Source organism: Bubalus bubalis, chromosome 21, assembly GCF_019923935.1.
Source record: "Bubalus bubalis isolate 160015118507 breed Murrah chromosome 21, NDDB_SH_1, whole genome shotgun sequence".
NCBI classification, from domain to species: domain Eukaryota; kingdom Metazoa; phylum Chordata; class Mammalia; order Artiodactyla; family Bovidae; genus Bubalus; species Bubalus bubalis.
Window position 1 is genome coordinate 13,046,138 of NC_059177.1, and position 16,663 is coordinate 13,062,800.

Consider the following 16,663-nt stretch of genomic DNA (forward strand, 5'->3'; position numbering starts at 1 on the left):
GATCTGTCCTCAGGCTCAGTGACTCTCAAAGTGTGGACCTCGGAACAGCAGCCTCGCATCACCTGCACGTCGTCAGGGCTCATAGTGGGGGCCCGCCCAGACCAAGCAAATCAGAACCTCTGAAGTCAGGCCCAGCAAGCTGGGTTTTAAGTTTAAAAACTGCTAAAGGTTAAGAACCACCTTAACCCTAAAGTCTAGCCTTTTGCTTAAGATGAAATGTAAAAATTGAATGCATTTCCTGACAAGTCTACTTTTACTCTTTATCTATTGATTATACTCAGATCCTGCCCCCCCCCAAAAAGATGCAGAGGGCTTAAAAGGAAATAATAATATTGATGATAATTAAAAAAAATAGCACATCCTGAAGATTTACACTGGGCTGGGTGCCTCCCATGTATTATATCATTTAATCTTTAGAAAAACCTGATGAAATATTTATTCTCTCCTCTGCATCTGGGAGGGGAAAAAACCTCTGTTAGATAAAATAGCCAAGGATCAGATTTGGGGGAGAAAAAAGGTTTGTTTGTTCAGTGGGGGTTTTTGTTTGGCTTTTCTAGTAAGTTGAGTTTATTATACTTTGAATTTATTTTAGGGATATTGTATCCAAGGAGTTTACTTAGAAATCATGATTCCTAAGAGTTGAGTCTCACTCAGCAGAGAAGAGGGGCTTCCCTGTGGCTCAGTGAACACAGGAGACCCGGGTTTGATCCCTGGGTTGAGAATATCACCCGGAGAAGGGGAATGGCCACCCTCTCCAGTATTCTTGCCTGGAGAATCCGATGGACAAAGGAGCCTGGCAGTCTACAGTTCATGGGGACGCAAAGAGTTGGTCATGACTGAGCGACACACACACAGCAGAGGAGGTCTGAGTGATTCTGGTGGCAAGACTTTCTCTTGCCCTTTCCTCAGTACAAGTGCTCCCTGCAGGTAGCTGCCATCAGCAGGGTGACAGGCCTGGCTGCACAGTCCTGGGCTCCCCGGGCCTCCACTGGCAGGAGTAAGAGTGCACACTGCCATGCAGGGGAGTCTCCCTGGACAGCTGCAGTCTTAGAAGACATGTGACAAGCAGCCGAGGTCCACGTTGATGTCAGTTACTGGTCCTGATCCTGTATTGTGGTCTACATAGAAGGAGGGGTGGCTGTTCAATTTTTACTTCCTCAGAGTTTTCTCTAACGGTCTTCTTATAATAGAACTTAGTTTAATGACCTTACTCCCTGAAAGGGTGGGAGGAAGAGAGAAGATAGTGCATCAGTTTCCCTGCCTTGGGCAGCGTCTCTGCAGCAGCCACATCTCCTTTGTGGCACCACCTCCTGGCTCCAGGATGCTCCTCCCAGCAATGCCACCGCCTCCCTGGCCCCTCTGGCCCTGGGGTGGTGGCCGCTTCCCTGCTGCTACCCTCTGGCATGCCTCACCATCCTCTCTTGGAAGTCTCAGTGATTTCGTCATCTATGTAACCAATTGCCTGTATTAGAGTCTGTCTGTTTGAAAGACCTAGAGTTTTCCCTCTTTTATGTCCATTCAGTGTGTTGTCGGTGCTGAATCTTCTCAGTCTGTATTCTGTGAGGCAGAGCTCACAGATCATGGTTGTGCTTAGAGTTTTTAGGAGAGATGCTTTGTTATCCACACATCATCAGGGTCCTCTTGAGTTGGTCATGGATTTTAATTGCTGTGCTTCTTAATTCTTACCAACAAGGTAATGTTAGTTCATCATTATCAATTTAGACTGTTGTAGTCTGTTTGGGAAACTCTGCTTTATATAATGATTTGAACTTGGCTCATCAGGATTTTTCGCATTTTATTTATTTCTTTCTGTAGCAAAAGCATCTGAAATTGGGAGTACCACTGTAATTATTCTGCTCCTCTTCCGAACTTTTTATCACCCAGTTCAGTTCTTTTTCCTTGGAAAGCAGGAAAAGCAAGTGTTAGTCACTCAGTCATGTCTGACTCTTTGTGATCCCATGGACTGTAACCCACCAGGTTCCTCTGCCCATGGAATTCTCCAGGGAAGAACACTGGAGTGGGTTGCCTTGCCTTCCTCCGGGGGATCTTCCCAACTCCGGGATCAAACCTGGGTCTCCTGCATTGCAGGTGGATTCTTTACTGTCTGAACCACCAGGGAAGCCCAGGAAAATAGGAAGGAGGGAGGCAAGTCAGCTGTTGAGAGAGACAACTTGTCCTACCTAAGTGGATTGTGGTCAAGAGTAACAACAAAACAAAAACCATATGTGGACTCAGAAAACACCCAGCTAATTTCACTGGGCCAGTGCTTATTAAGCTTTGATGGACCTAGTAACCACCTGGGAATCTTTCTAAAGTGCCTTTTGATTCCACCGGTCTCGGGGTGAGAGCAGAGGGCTGGGATTGCCACTTTTATCGAGGCTCCGTACGGTGCCCACACGGCTGGTCTGAGGACTGCACAGGAGGTAGTGGGATCCACAGACTCTCCCCCATCAGTGTGCACAGCACCTGCCGTGCCGGACCTGTGGGCCAAGGCGGCCTTGCTTCACCACCAGCAGCAGGATCCGAGCAGTTCTGGCGTAGGCAGTTCCTTCCTCTTCACAATCCTGTTATTTTGTCTAATGAGCTGAAATCAGTCTGGCATTCCTGGGGTTGTAATTTCAGTGCTGCTCTTGTGATGTAATTTCCAGTCTGTCTTCTGATGAGAATGCACCATGTTTATAAGTTTATTCATGTCACAGAAAAAAATTAGCAAACTGCTTATATAAACAAGTGACTTGAAGTGTTTAGTATCCACAGAATAATAAGTAGGTTGTTTGGGGGGAAATGATACAATGATTTTACATTTCCTTCTGAACTCTTGATCCCTGGGGCTTTCTATTTGCTTAAACTTTGAAGCAAAAGCCATCATTTACAGTAAGAATGCTAACTAGAGGTTCTGGAAGGAAAATAAGCCAAGCAGATGTCAAGGCGCTGACCCAAGGATGAGGTCTACAGTCTGTTCCCCGATTTGCTCTTAGTTCAGTCAGTGACTAGCAAGTTACTTGTTTCCATTTTTTCTGTAAAATAGAGATAATGATTATATATACCTCCCTTAACCCCAATTTTTGGTTTCAGGGCTACCTGTGGACCAAAGACCACCAAATCCATTTTTCTAGTCCAGATTTCCATCTACAGACTAGTACTGAGCACCAGGCATTGCCACCTGGGCATGTGGGGGGCACCCCACATACAGGTGTCCTGACTGAACTTACCACCTTCCCTCCAAACCTGATCCTCTTCCTGTCTTCCCTAGTTGGGTGACCATCATTTTACAGACAAACCAACTGTAGTTCCAAGGACTAAATGTCATCAATTCCGACTATTCTGTGATTGGTGAATTTCGAAGGCTTGGCTGTTGACTTTTTTAAAGCTTTAGTGTTGAGAGAAATTATCAGGGTTAGATTGTGAAACTGCCCAGGACTAACAACCTTTGTATGGGCATCCTTAGGAACAAATTGGGATCATTTAAAAAATAAGCCAAAGAAATAAGGCAGGGTCCCTCTGCACAGTTCCAACTTGGAAAGTTTTTCACTGTAAGTCTCATCATCAGCCCTATGGCTCCCTGTCCTTCCTAAGGCGCCTCTCTGTTTACTGCAGTGAGAAAGGGCGGTTCGGGTGTCATTAAAGAAAATGCCTGGTATACCTGGAAAAGATGAAAACTCTAATTCAAAAAGATACATGCACCCCAGCATTCACAGCAGCCCTATCCACAATAGGCAAGACATGGAAGCAACCTAAATGCCCATCAACAGACGTATGGATAAAAAAGATGTGGTCTGTGTCGGAAGGTGTGAAACAATGGAATACTGCTTAGTCACACAAAAGAATGAAGCCATGCCATTAGGAGCAACATGCACGGACCTAGAGATTATCTGACTAAGTGAAGTAAGTCAGAACAAGACAACTTATCATATGATATAGCTTATGTGTGGAATCTAAAATGTGATACAAATGAACTTATTTACAAAACAGAAACAGACCATAGGCATAGAAAACAAACTTACGGCTACCAAAGGGGAAAGGAGACGGTGCGGAATATATCAGGAATTTGGGCTTAACAGATACTCACTAACACATATAAAATAGATAAATAACAAGGATCTACTGTACAGCACAGGAAGCTGTTCTGAATATTTTGTAATAAATCATAATGAAAAAGAATTTAAAAAATAATATACTTATGTATATATTTATGTGTGTGTGTTACCACTGAAACACTTTGCTGTACAACCTGAAACGAACACACTGTTATTCATCAACTATACTTCAATGTTTTAAGTCCAGAAAAAAAGGCCTGAGCCATGAAGCAAGACGAACTCTGTTCTCACACCTCTGTGGGAATGATACAGAGCCCAGTGCCTGTCAGCCATTCTGGAGATGCCTTTGGCTTGACTTTTGGTTCCATGGCATGATGCCTCTGGCACTCACTGAAGAGACTAGTCTGACAGCACTGTTGGGTACGAGCTCGATCGGTTTTGTCGCTTCCCATACCCGGCAGCATATGGCGGGATAGTGCCTGCACGTAAAGGACTCAATAAACAGTGAAGAGTGAGAGAACAAGAGTGAACACATGAAGGAATTCGTGCACAGACGTCTCTGGTTCCAGTGGGACCCTGACACTGGGCTCTTTCCTTCTCATCTACGCTTGCCCGAAGCTGCCTCTATTCAGGAGGCAGCTGGAGATGTGAGGGTGGGCTGGGGGCCCTGCAGCACTTAGCCAGTCCATCCTGGGCGCGGGTGTCCCCACAGCCTTCTCCCCACACCTCTGCCCTATGAACCGTGCATATCCTGTGAGTTTCCTCTGAGCCGTGAATTTTAAAATAAGTGAAATAAAAGCAGTAATAGCAAATGAAGGTAATCATGACTGAGCATTCCCTGGGGCTTCCAGAGAAGCTCTCCACATTAACTCGAAGTCCAAACATAATCTAAAATGCATCAGTTCTATGGAAAAGCTTTCTAGTCTCCAAGTAAGGCTGTAGATTTGCTGGTCATTCTCTAAGGATTCAGTGCCTCTCATCCTCCCACCTTCCAGCAGCCCAGGCAGTGCCCTGATTCCCGTCTCTGACTTGAGTAAGCAGAGGCATTCTGGTTTCCGTGTCATCAAAGTGGTTCTAAATGCTATAGAGTTTTGATATAACCAGGGAACGGAGAGCTCATCCTATGATGCACTTGAGCACAGTAAAATCCCCTATGTAAGAACAAGTTCCATCGGAGAGTGTGTTCGTAAGTCCAGTTTGTTCCAAGTCTAACAAAGTTAGCTTAGGTACAACTAACACGATTGGCTATAATAGTACTGTACTGTAATAGCTTTATAATACTTTTCACACAAGGGACTTCCCTGGTGGGCCGATGGTTAAGAATCTGCCTTGCAATGCAGGGGACTCAGGTTTGATCCCTGGTCTGGGAACTAAGATCCCACATGCCATGAAGCAACAAAGCCTGCGTGCCACAACTACTGAGCCTGTGTGCCACAGCTAGAGAGTCTACGCAGCACAATGAAACATCTTCCAGGACGCAATGAAGATCGCACATGCCGCAGCTAAGACCCAATGCAGCCAAATGAATTTTTAATCAAAAAAGGAAAAAAAATACTTGTAATACAAATAATACATTTTAAAAAATAAGCACAGAAAATAAAGAAAATATTGTTAGTATTACCGTATAGGGCATTGTCGACTCCATAGACGTGAGTTTGAGCAAACTCTAGGAGATAGTGAAGGACAGGGAAGCCTGGCGCGCTGCAGTCCAGGGGGTCACAAAGAGTTGAAAACAGCTGAACGACGACAACAACCTTGAAAAGTATGGTAGTCCAGTACAATAGCTGGCAGACAGGGGCTGGCATCCAGCGAACAAGCAAGAAGTTACTGACTGGAGGAGGGAGAGGAGGTGGGAGATGGTGGAGCTGAAGGATCGCATGAGGCTTAGGGGATTAAGTAATTTGCTTATAACCAATGGGCAATAAATGTCGGGGTCTGGGCCAGTCCAGCCTGCTCCAGTGCCCATGAGAATTTCATAGTGATTCAAGGGAAGCTTTTGGCACGGTGCCCAACATAGGGCAAGCTCTCACATAATGGTGTTCATTTTGTTAATAGTAATGATACTGATGATATAGTGCAGTTTTATGTAAAAGGATGACACCTTTGGTACATTCTGCCATTGACAGCTGCCTCCCTCCCTCAGGGAAGACGAGCCTCTGTTTGCTATCTTGTCCACCAAGCCAGGGTGGACGTGATGATGCTTGTTCTCTGCCCTTTTGCCTTGCTTCCTGTGATTTACTTGGGCTTAAGACATGGGCTTTTCCATAGAGAAACTGGCCACTCCATAGGGGGTTTCTTGGGGTTCACCTCACCCCAATTTAAGGACTTCAAAATCTCACACTGCGGATGAAGAGTGACATTGGTACAAACTTTCTGAAAGACCAATGTGTTTGAACCCAGCAATTCTACTTTGAGAACCCACAACTGTAGATATGTTGATTATTTAGCTGCCAACATATGCATCACAGAATTGCTTTTGATAGCAAATGAAATGGGCAAATTCAATGCCAAGAGGCTAGAGACATAAAACATGCTATGTTCATACTATGGTGAATTCTGGGGCTACTAAAAATGCTGTGGGGAAGACTGTTCAACAACATTAAAAGTCCATCAGGAATATTAAGTGAAAAAAATACATTTAAAACTGTCTATCCATCACAAGATTTTATTGAGTGTCTATTATGTACACAGCAGTGGGAAAAAAGCCCATTTTCCATGAGCGTATGTTCTGCTGGAAATAGAAAATAGATAATAAACAATTTAATAATTATTAATTAGCATATTAATGTACTGATTGGCTTATAAATAATAATTATATAAAATTAAACATCGGGTACAGAGAAGCACCCTAGAAATTTGGGGAGAGAAAATGGGAGGAAGAGGATAGATGTGTTGGCACGGTGGTGGTGGTTTTTAGGGAGGTCAGGGAGGGCCTCCCAAGGAGGGGACATTGGTGCAGAGAGCTCCGAGTTTGTGGAGCTGGCAGGCTTGGCTCTGGGGTACATGGACGGTGTCTGGTAGGCCAGCAGGTGGGGCTCCCGGAGTGCTGAACTAGGAGGGCTTTACCGCCAGGCGGTAACCCCCTCAAGCAGATTGTTCAATTTTATTAGAGAACTGCTTTCTATTTTCGACTAGAGCCAGCATCTTTGGAGCAACTGTCAGTCTGGGAACAAGGGTGGGGGCCCAGAGCCCTGGCTGTCATCAACACAGTGACTAAGCTAGCTTCGTGAGTACCGTCTCATCATCCAGTCCTGCTCTCTGCACCAACCAACTTTGTTTTTTTCTATGAGTCAGCTAGCTTCTTTTTTGTTTCATTTGCGAGTTAGTTGTCTTCTTTTTGCTTCCACATATAAGTGATATCATACAGCATTTGTCTTTCTCTGTCTGACTTATTTCCCTCAGCATGATGCCCTCCAAGTCCACCCATATTGCTGTGTGCATGTGGGCTTAGTCGCTCAGTCTTGTCTGCTGCTTTGCGACCATATAAACTGTAGCCCGCCGGGCTCCGCTGTCCATGGGATTCCCCAGGCAAGAATACTGGAGTGGGTTGCCGTGCCCTCCTCCAGGGGATCTTCCTGACCCAGGGATGGAACGTGTGTCTCTTATGTCTCCTGTATTGGCAGGCCATATTGTGCCGATTTCATTCTTTTTTACCAATGAGTATCCCACCAATCAACATTAACTTTGACCTCCCGGCCTGTGAGTCCCGGTCTTTCTGACTGTTTTGCAGGACAACATTCTCTGTTACCTTTATGCTATCGCTCACTTAGAACTTTCCAGAAATCTGTCAGAATCTCTGATTCTCTTCCATGCTCTTCATTTCTACAAATTTCTCTCCCTTTGGACATCTTCTCATGTTTCACTGGCATCTAGGGAAGAAGGGCAGCTAAACATGTGCTTGTTCCTCCACTGAATTAGAAGCATTTATATTCATCTTGCTTCTCTGAACTTTTAAAATGAGTTTATGCATTATTTCCATTCATAATAAGAAAAATAACAAAAGCTATTCTTAAAATGGGAGGGGTTTAGCAACTTGTTCTTGTCAGGCAATAAGGAGAAGAATCACGTCAGCATTTCATAGCAAGTGTGATAGCGCTGATCAGGAAACCTCTTTCCTGCGGTGCTTCAGGCTGAATGAGTAAGAGGCTGCAGAATTTTGCCATAGAGCCCAGGGTCTCACTTGCGCTCTGTTATCTTCCCAAGCTGAACTAGAAATGTTGTTAATGCAGTAAGAACACCAAATATAAAGCCTGCTAGCTACTAAACAGATGTGTCAGCTAGTGGCTTCAAAGAGCAAGTATTTATCAGCTTGCTCTTCAGATGGACTCAGATGCATGGTTCTCCTGCTTGTCTTACTTAGGCTCACTCATGCGTCTCCAGTCAGCTGGTAGTCAGTGGCCTCGCTCTCCTGTCCAGGCTATTGGCTGGGGCAAGAAGGGTGATCAGGCCGAGTGTCTCTCGTCATCCCAAAGGCTATTTTGGGCTTGTTCACATGGCAGTGAGTTGCAGGGCGTCCAGGAGCAGCCAGAGAGGAAGCTGGCAGGCTCTGGACTTGCACAGCATCGCTTCCACCAGTCCCTGTGGTCAGAGCAAGTCACAGGGCCAGCCCGGATCCATGGAGCAGAGAAAAAACCTCTACGTCTTGACGGAAGGAGCTTGCAAAGTACTGTGGCAGCTTTTGCAAGTCCTTGTTTCCTAATTCTCTCCTTTAATTCCGATTTTCTGTGTTGTCCTCAGGGTTCTCAGGACCCAGTCTCTGGAATGGTTCTACAATAACGTGAAGAGTCGCTTCAAACGCTTTGGCAGTGCCAAGGTCTTGAAGAACTTGTACAGAAAACACCGGCTGGAGAGCGGACTGTGCTTTGACATCGTGGGTACGCTGGCTGCCTGCCACCCTGGGGGTCCTTGGGGGGCTGGTGGGATAGAAAGAAGCCTGGCTTGGTGGCCCCATACACTATGACCTACTCACTTGGGACACAGAAAGTGGCTTAAATACCTGACTCTAGTAAGGAGTGGAAATACAAGGGCATATTCCAAAGATTCTAAGTTTTTAAAAAATATTTAGTTGTTTGACTGTGTTGGTCTTAGTTGTGGCATGCTTTCAGCCCTCATGCCCCAGAGCGCATGGACGCATAGTTCAGGCACATGGTCTTTGTTCCCCAACCAGGTATTGAACCCATGTACCCTGCATTGGAAGGTGGATTCTTTATTTAATTAATTAATTAATTTTAATTGGAGGATAATTACTTCACAATATTGTGATGGTTTGGAAGGCTGATTCTTAATCACCGGACCACCAGGGAAGTCCCATAGTTTATGAATTTTAAGTCCTGTGATCTGGCATCTCCACTGGGCTGGCTATGTTAACAGTTGGGAGGGCCGAAGTGTTTCTGCATACTGTGCACATTTTAATTCCAAATCCCTAGAAATGAAAGATCCCTGACCATTTCCCCCTAAAGATTAAAACACTGGAAAGTCATCTTTGCTTGGTCATGTAGACTAGGGCTGCTCTCAGAGGATATGCGCCCCACCACTTCCTTCCTACCCCAAAATTTTGTACCAACCAGGCCCAGAGTTTGATGTCATGGGACAGTCAGAAATGTCTCAGCTTCCTCCCAGGAAGGAGGGACACCTTGGAAAGAAGGATAAAGAGGATAAACAGACAGATAGGATTTATTTACTCCTAATAGACCAGCCAGTGGAAAGAAATGGTTGTCAGAATATGAACAGCATGTCTTCCCCACAGAAGGCTGTTTTTTCTGTCTTGAAGCGGATTTTTCCATAACTTTGCTGACACAGGTAAATGCTTTTTATCCATGAGAAAGAGGGAAGAAAAATATCGCATCCATCTCATTTGGAGCTTTTTCATCATCATTATTTTACATTGCTGTGCTGTCAATAAAGTCTTTGATCATGTCTTATCTAAAAATATGCAAGCCACTGAGATGAGTGGGAAATACAGTGGAAGCATTAAACACGGAGAATCATTAGGGCCTTTGTGGTAGCTGTTAGAATCTCTGTCTTTCAAACCACTCAGGAAGCCTGTAGCTAAGAGAGCAGGGCTGAAGACTTCCACATATTATTTTTAATCTTCTCTTTGCTGATTTTTCTAAAAACATTTCTCAAGGAACAAAGACCAAAAGAAAAGAAAAGAAACGAAGCTTAAAAGTAATCATGTTAACAGTAGGTTTTCAGCCCAAAGAGATATGTCAAGAAAGTTCGAGTTGCATTGGCTCATCATTTGTATCCCATTTTTCTTTCTTGTTCATCCTCAGGTCTGCTTCATGTTCTGTCTTACATGTCACCACATTCAAATCTCAAGGGTGTTCTCTACTGCTTCATGCAAAATGAGCAGGAGGGGTGGAGCCAACACATTTGGAGAATCCTATAACCAGAGCACAACTGCAATCTCTTCCTGTTTCTCCCTTGGGCCCCACAGATGGAGCAGGGGCACGTGAATTCCATGTGGGCCAGCCAGAGGCTTTGAAACGTTCAAGTGTTATTTTCAAAGGCAAATCATTTGCTTGGAATAACTCTGCCACTATTGAAGCAGATTTAGGTCCTGGAGCCTCTGTGATTCGCCACTTCTTTCATCTGGGCCTTAATCACCCCACTTACCACATTGCATTCAGGGGATGGTTTACAAAGCTGCTCTCCTGCTGGACCTGGCAGAGGCTACAGCTTCTTTATCTCTGTGTTTCAAAAGTGTGGTCCAGTGGCTGATACCTTTTAGGTCCTCAGTATTACACAATTCAGGCTTAAAAGCACTTTGTAGGTACTAGGACACTTCACAGAAGTACTGGAATCAGTTACTTTGATTTGATCTGTATCTCCATTTAAACTAAGATTTCCTTTTGATCAATATGAAGACAAGCAGGCAGGAGATGGTTTACGAGACGGTACTCAAATCTGTAAAGTCGTGATCATAAAACAGTGAGGTTGGTTCTACCTACCACCTAGAAAACTGAGTTACATATACCTCAAGTTTGGAGAAATCTCCCAGTGTGTGAGTGGCTTCCTGGTTATATTAGATGACTGTGGGGTCATCAGCATCAGCTCCTACCTACCACCCAGCACCTTAATGTGTTTGTCATCTGCCATCCTCAAGCCTGACTACACTTTAGAATCACCTCGGGAACTGAAAAAAAAACAAAACTCGCAGCACCAGAGTCATTTTCCACCCCCAGCCAATTACTTCCAAATCTCTGGAGGTGGGCCCAGTACAGATACTTTTTAAAACGCTCTCCAGGTTATTTTAAGATGCAGCCAAGACTTGAGAACCTCAGCTAGAGGTTCTGAATAAGATGGTTCCATCTTCAACTCCACCTGAGGGTATTTAGAATATTGATTGTCAGAACATAATCTACAGGGTGTAAGACCAGTGCTCTGTTCCAGGACTCTCAGCAGAAAATTCCTTTCATCTATGGAATAGCTCCACTGCATGGACCAGTGTAGTTTTCCATAAAACCAATCAGTCCATTGAAAATTCATTGAGTTCACAGAATCTTACGGATCACCCATCACATGCACCCTTGCATGACTATCTGTCCCAGGCCCTGGTGACCAGATTAGGCCTAACTGACAACACATTTGTTTTATCAGATAAATCCTAGATGTATTCATACCTTCAGTAAACATTTTTAGAAGGCTGCAAGGCATGTGGGACCTTAGTTCTCCGGCCAGGGATGAAACCTGTGTCCTCTACATTGAAAGCATGGAGTCTTAATCACCGGACCTAAAGGGAAGTCCAGTAAACATTTAGTGAGTGCCTGGTTTAAAACCTGGGGGTGACAAGATGAGCAAAACCTGGCCATCTCAGAGCCAACTTTGCAGTGGAGAAGTCAGAGAAATAAGTAAATAGATTTATAAAAAATATAATGTCCAATGGGAATGCATGCTCAATGTGATTTATCTGATAGATTAAGCATGACTTTTTTTTAAAGTGGACCATTTTTAGTCTTTATTGAATTTGTTAAAATACTGTTTCTGTTTTATGTTTTGGTTTTTTGGCCATGAGGCATGTGAGGTCTTAGCTCCCCAACCAGGGATCAAACCCACACCCCCTGCATTGGAAGACAGTATAACCCACTGAGCCACCAGGGAGGTCCCTCAGCATGATATCTTTAACATTTATTCTTGAGAGTTCCCCAGGGGTCTACTGCACACTCTCACTGCCAAGGAGATCAGGCATGCCTAAGATCCTGCATGCCGTGCAACCAAAAGGGGGGAAAAAAAAACAGCTATTCTAAGATGAAAGTAGCCCTTATTAATATACTCAATCCCTAGACAATTTGATAAATATATATGTTTATTTAGTTGTTGCTGTTTAGTTGCTAAGTTGTGTCTGACTCTTTTGCGGCCCTATGGACTATAGCTCACCACGCTCTTCTGTCCGTGGAATTTCCCAGGCAAGAATACTGGAGTGGGTTGCTATTTCCTCCTCCAGGGGATCTTCTTGATCCAAGAATCGAACCCATGTCTCCTGCGTCTCCTGCACGGGCAGGCAGATTCTTTACCACTGAGCTACCAGGGAAGCTCGTTTATTTAGTTTTAGATAAATAAAATGGGGAAAACAAATCCTACTTCTATTTATTAGTATGATATATCTATTTTTGATATGATTCTGGGAAGGGTCTATGACATCCTTCACCTGGGATTTGACGGACAAACACTGACTCTTAAAAACACTGTACTGTGTCAAGTCGGAGGTTCCTCCAGCTCATGAAAGCTCTGACTTGGTGCCTGGCTGCTGCGTTCAGTTTCCAGATCAGTTCAGTCACTTTCTGCCCTTGGAAAAATCCCATCATCCTAAACGACACACAGGAGCTCCCACCTATGAATGAAAAGGGACCCAGGGAGGGTCGTTGTGCGAGAAGGTTTATAATAACACAAACCCAAAGCCTGTCCTGGTCGGAGCAGTCTCCCAAGGATGTTTTCAGATCTCCCCCTTCCTCACACTCCCCTCCGCCCTCCATGTTGTCTCAGGACACAGCCTTGCCACCTCCTTCACGGGGCAGACTGTGTACCATACACCTCCACATCTAATCTCTGTCACTTTCCACGAAGGGCTCAAGGTCACTCAGCCCTTCCATCTTGCCTTTCAGCCTCTCCCTTATCTGGTTCCTCCTTGTTGATCTGAGATCACGCCAGTCTCTCCTGTCTCCTAAGCCCTTCCTGGGCTGCACATTCTCCTCTGCTTCTGCCCTGCCACCCTCTTTCTCATCATAGGGTCACTCAGAGGGTGGGCTGCACTCCCCACTTCCTCTCTAGACACCCACCCTCTCCCTCTTCCAAGCTGTCCTCCACACAGCAGCCGGCGTGCACCTTTAGAAGCATACCCCTGACCAGATCATCCCTCTGCAACCTTTACTGGCTTCAGGTGGCTTCAAGTTGGGACAAAGATCAGAACACTGATGTTGGCACCATGACCTGCATGGTCTGCCTCCAGCCCATCTCACTCCAGGCTGCCACACAGCCTCTGCTTCAGGTCTTCAGGTGGACGCTGCTATCCCCACCGCCTGTCCCCATGCAAGCTGTTTGCTCTGCCCTGGAACTCCTCCCGCCCCTCACCCCTTTGACTGGTCACTCACCAACCAGGTCAGTCTTCCCTGCTGAACACTTGCCCTATTCTGTGAACCACCCAGTCACAGCATTCAACATAGCTACAGCTTTATATTTATTTATATAAATCTTTGGTTATTGAATTCTCATCCACTACTTGTCAGGGCAGCGAGGTTTTCTGCTTTGCTCACCAATCACTCTAACATCCAGCCCAGGGCCAAGCATCTACTAGGTCCCCATGGAATATTTGCTTGATGAATGAATGAATGCTGGATGCAGCCAAGCCAAAGTGAAATATTTGCACTTAGCTGTGTAGTCTGAGAACTGAGGTGATGACTTATCCTAAAGGCCTATTTTATAAATGAGGAGATAGAGACACAGGAAGATAAAGTCACTTCCTACGGTCACAGAGCTAGAATAAGTGGCTTCGGCTCTTTTGAAAGGCTGGTCAAAAAACACAAACACAGACAGTGGTACATGGTCGGACAGAGTCACTGGCAGGCCGCACACTAATGCCCTGTCTCACAAAGGTCACATCCCACTGACCCCACGGTGGGGACCTATGGCAGCCACCCTCAGAGTTTCCACACCAGAGCCCCATGCAGCCCATCCAGGGAAGCACAGGCTGTGTTATTTGTATCAAAGATCCATGGCTTAGTTTGACTTGGAATCAATAGCATTTCCCCCTTTGAGCTAAGACATGTAGACCCACGTTTATCTCTTCCTTCTATCAGTGTTTTCCACCAGCATCCAATTCAAGACTTTTTTTGAGCTCCTGCTATCTCCATGCTGTCTTGGGCACTGGGGATACAATATAGTAATTTTAAAAGGAAAGAGCCATGACACACACCTCACACCTTCAAAGACCTCATTTGATGAGTTAATATGTGAATACAGATGGTAAATCCCCAACTGAAAAAGGGCTTAGCCAACTGCACTTTCCAGCCTGGAACTAAGACACTAGAGTGTGCATTCAACAGACAGAAGACCAGCGAAGAGGCAGTGGGCCTGAAAAGAGCAAATGCTGAGGCTTACTTTGTTTGGTCTGGGCTTGTTTCCCCTAAGTGCTAATGAAAGTTAACTCACTGGCTGAAGGCAACTGTGTGGATTGGTACCATGGACAGGAGCTGAAGACCAGGCATTCAGTGTCTCATCACTCATCAAGAGGAGAATTCTGTCATTATCACAGCTTTTCTAGTAAGGAGACCAAGTGTTTGAGTGGTTAAATAACTTGATCAAGGTTACACAACTAGTCCCTTGCAGATCCAGGAAATGACCTCATATCTCTCAGACTTCAATCTTTTGTTCCATGTTTGATTCCACACTGCCTCCAAAGAAGGCTCTGGAAGAGAGCTAGGGGTGGAAGTGATGCTACATGAGGAATTAATATGAGAAAGAAAAAATGTGACTGGTCAAAATCTGTAGCTTATTGTGGAGCCCAATAATTCCTTAAATTTATTGCCTAAAAACCCAGGGATTCCCTAAACCTATTTGCAAGGCAAACAATCACAGTGGGTAATGGTGGCCTGCCGATTCGGTAGCACAGTGCGCCAGGCCCACTGAACACCTTGGGTAATCTTATATCCTCTCTCTCTTTCTCTCTCAGGAGGAAACTTTTTTGAGGCAAACCTGGAGAATGAAGGAAGTGTTTCAGGCAGTGACTCAACATTTTATAGGCAGTCAGAAGGTAAGGTTGCTTATGGGATTACACCTAATGGGAGGTTGGAGGACTGGAAACTCCTTCAGATTGTCAGGTCCCTCATTGCATGGGGACCACTGATGGAACTCTGTTATTGTGTGTGAGCATCTCCCTGGGTCTTCTTTTATTGCCATTTGTGTGAATCCATCATCAAAATAGTTGACTATATCTAAGGTGTATTCCCTACCAGGGAATTCCCTATCAACCACAAGATACTTAATGATCAACTAGTGTGTGTTTTGGGCTTCTCTGGTGGCCCAGATAGTAAAGAATCTGCCTGCAATGCAAGAGACCTGAGTTCAGTCCCTGGGTTGGGAAGATCCCGTCGAGAAGGGAGTGGCAACCCATCCCAATATTCTTGCCTGGAGAATTCCATGAACAGAGGAGGCTGGTTGGCTACAGTCTGTGGGGGCTACAAAGAGTTGGACATGACTGAGCAACTTTCACTTCACTTTTAGAGTGTGTGTTTTTCTGGATTTAGAATATAACAATCGAGAAACTCACTTGTGCAATTCATACTGAAATATTCTTAGAAAGAAAGTACCATTTATGGATTGACTTTGACTTTTTATACCAATATAATCGTTCCCTTAGAACAGAGATTAAAAGCAAAACAAACTTCTTCTAATTACAAATAAAACCTCCTCCAACACTGCAGCTCCTTCCCTGAAGTGCTGGGTGTTGGGAACAGGTGCCTCCTAGTCCCCCTGGTTCTGTGGTGTGGCCCCCACAGCTTCTGCACTCACCCTGTTCTCTCCTTGGGCACTTTCTCATGAAGGTCTGGTCCTCTCTCATCCTTCCTGCTTGGATCTTCTCCCTGGGTTGACATGTGACCATGGCGCACCTCCGTCTGAATGCCTAGCTCTCACTTCAGCCCCAGAGTTCTAGACTCAGAGTTCTGATGCTTGACCATCAGGAGCTGTAGTTCTGCCAGGGATCCTGAATAGCTGTAGCCCCTCAGCGGTCCTAATCAAGCTCCTCAGCCAGTTAAGTCCACCATCAAGACTTAACCTTTCCCTCAATCCCTGTCCCTACTTCTACCCAGTCACCCAAGTTCTGTTTGCAATCCTGTTCTTTTCTTTCTATTCCAAGGTCTATGGCCTGAGCACCTTCCTGCCCTCAACATTCCTGTATAAATATTAATTTCAGTGACCATTTAAATCAGCCAGGGTTCTCCAGAGTAACAAAACCAATAAGATACGTACACATAACACACATGCACACATAGAAAAGTTCATTTCAGGACTTGGGTCACACAACTGTGGGGCCTGGCAAGCCCAAATTCTATAGAATAGGTCAGCAGGCTGGAAACTCTATTAGGAGTTGATCCTCAAGTCTTAAGGCAGGATTTCTTCTCTGGGAAACC

General features: G+C 45.0%; 1 protein-coding gene across 4 annotated transcripts in view; it reads left to right on the forward strand.

Moving 5' to 3' along the window:
* LOC102400588 (myosin VIIA and Rab interacting protein) overlaps window positions 1-16,663 on the forward strand; it is a 232,312-nt gene that overhangs the window by 133,879 nt on the left and 81,770 nt on the right. For 3 of the 4 annotated variants that reach the window (XM_044933509.2, XM_025272761.3, XM_025272762.3), the window contains exons 4-5: window positions 8,775-8,911; window positions 15,205-15,285. In XM_044933509.2, coding sequence (XP_044789444.2) covers window positions 8,775-8,911; window positions 15,205-15,285 — 218 coding nt within the window. The remainder of the gene's footprint in view (window positions 1-8,774; window positions 8,912-15,204; window positions 15,286-16,663) is intronic. The other variant, XM_044933507.2, reaches the window with a different exon arrangement.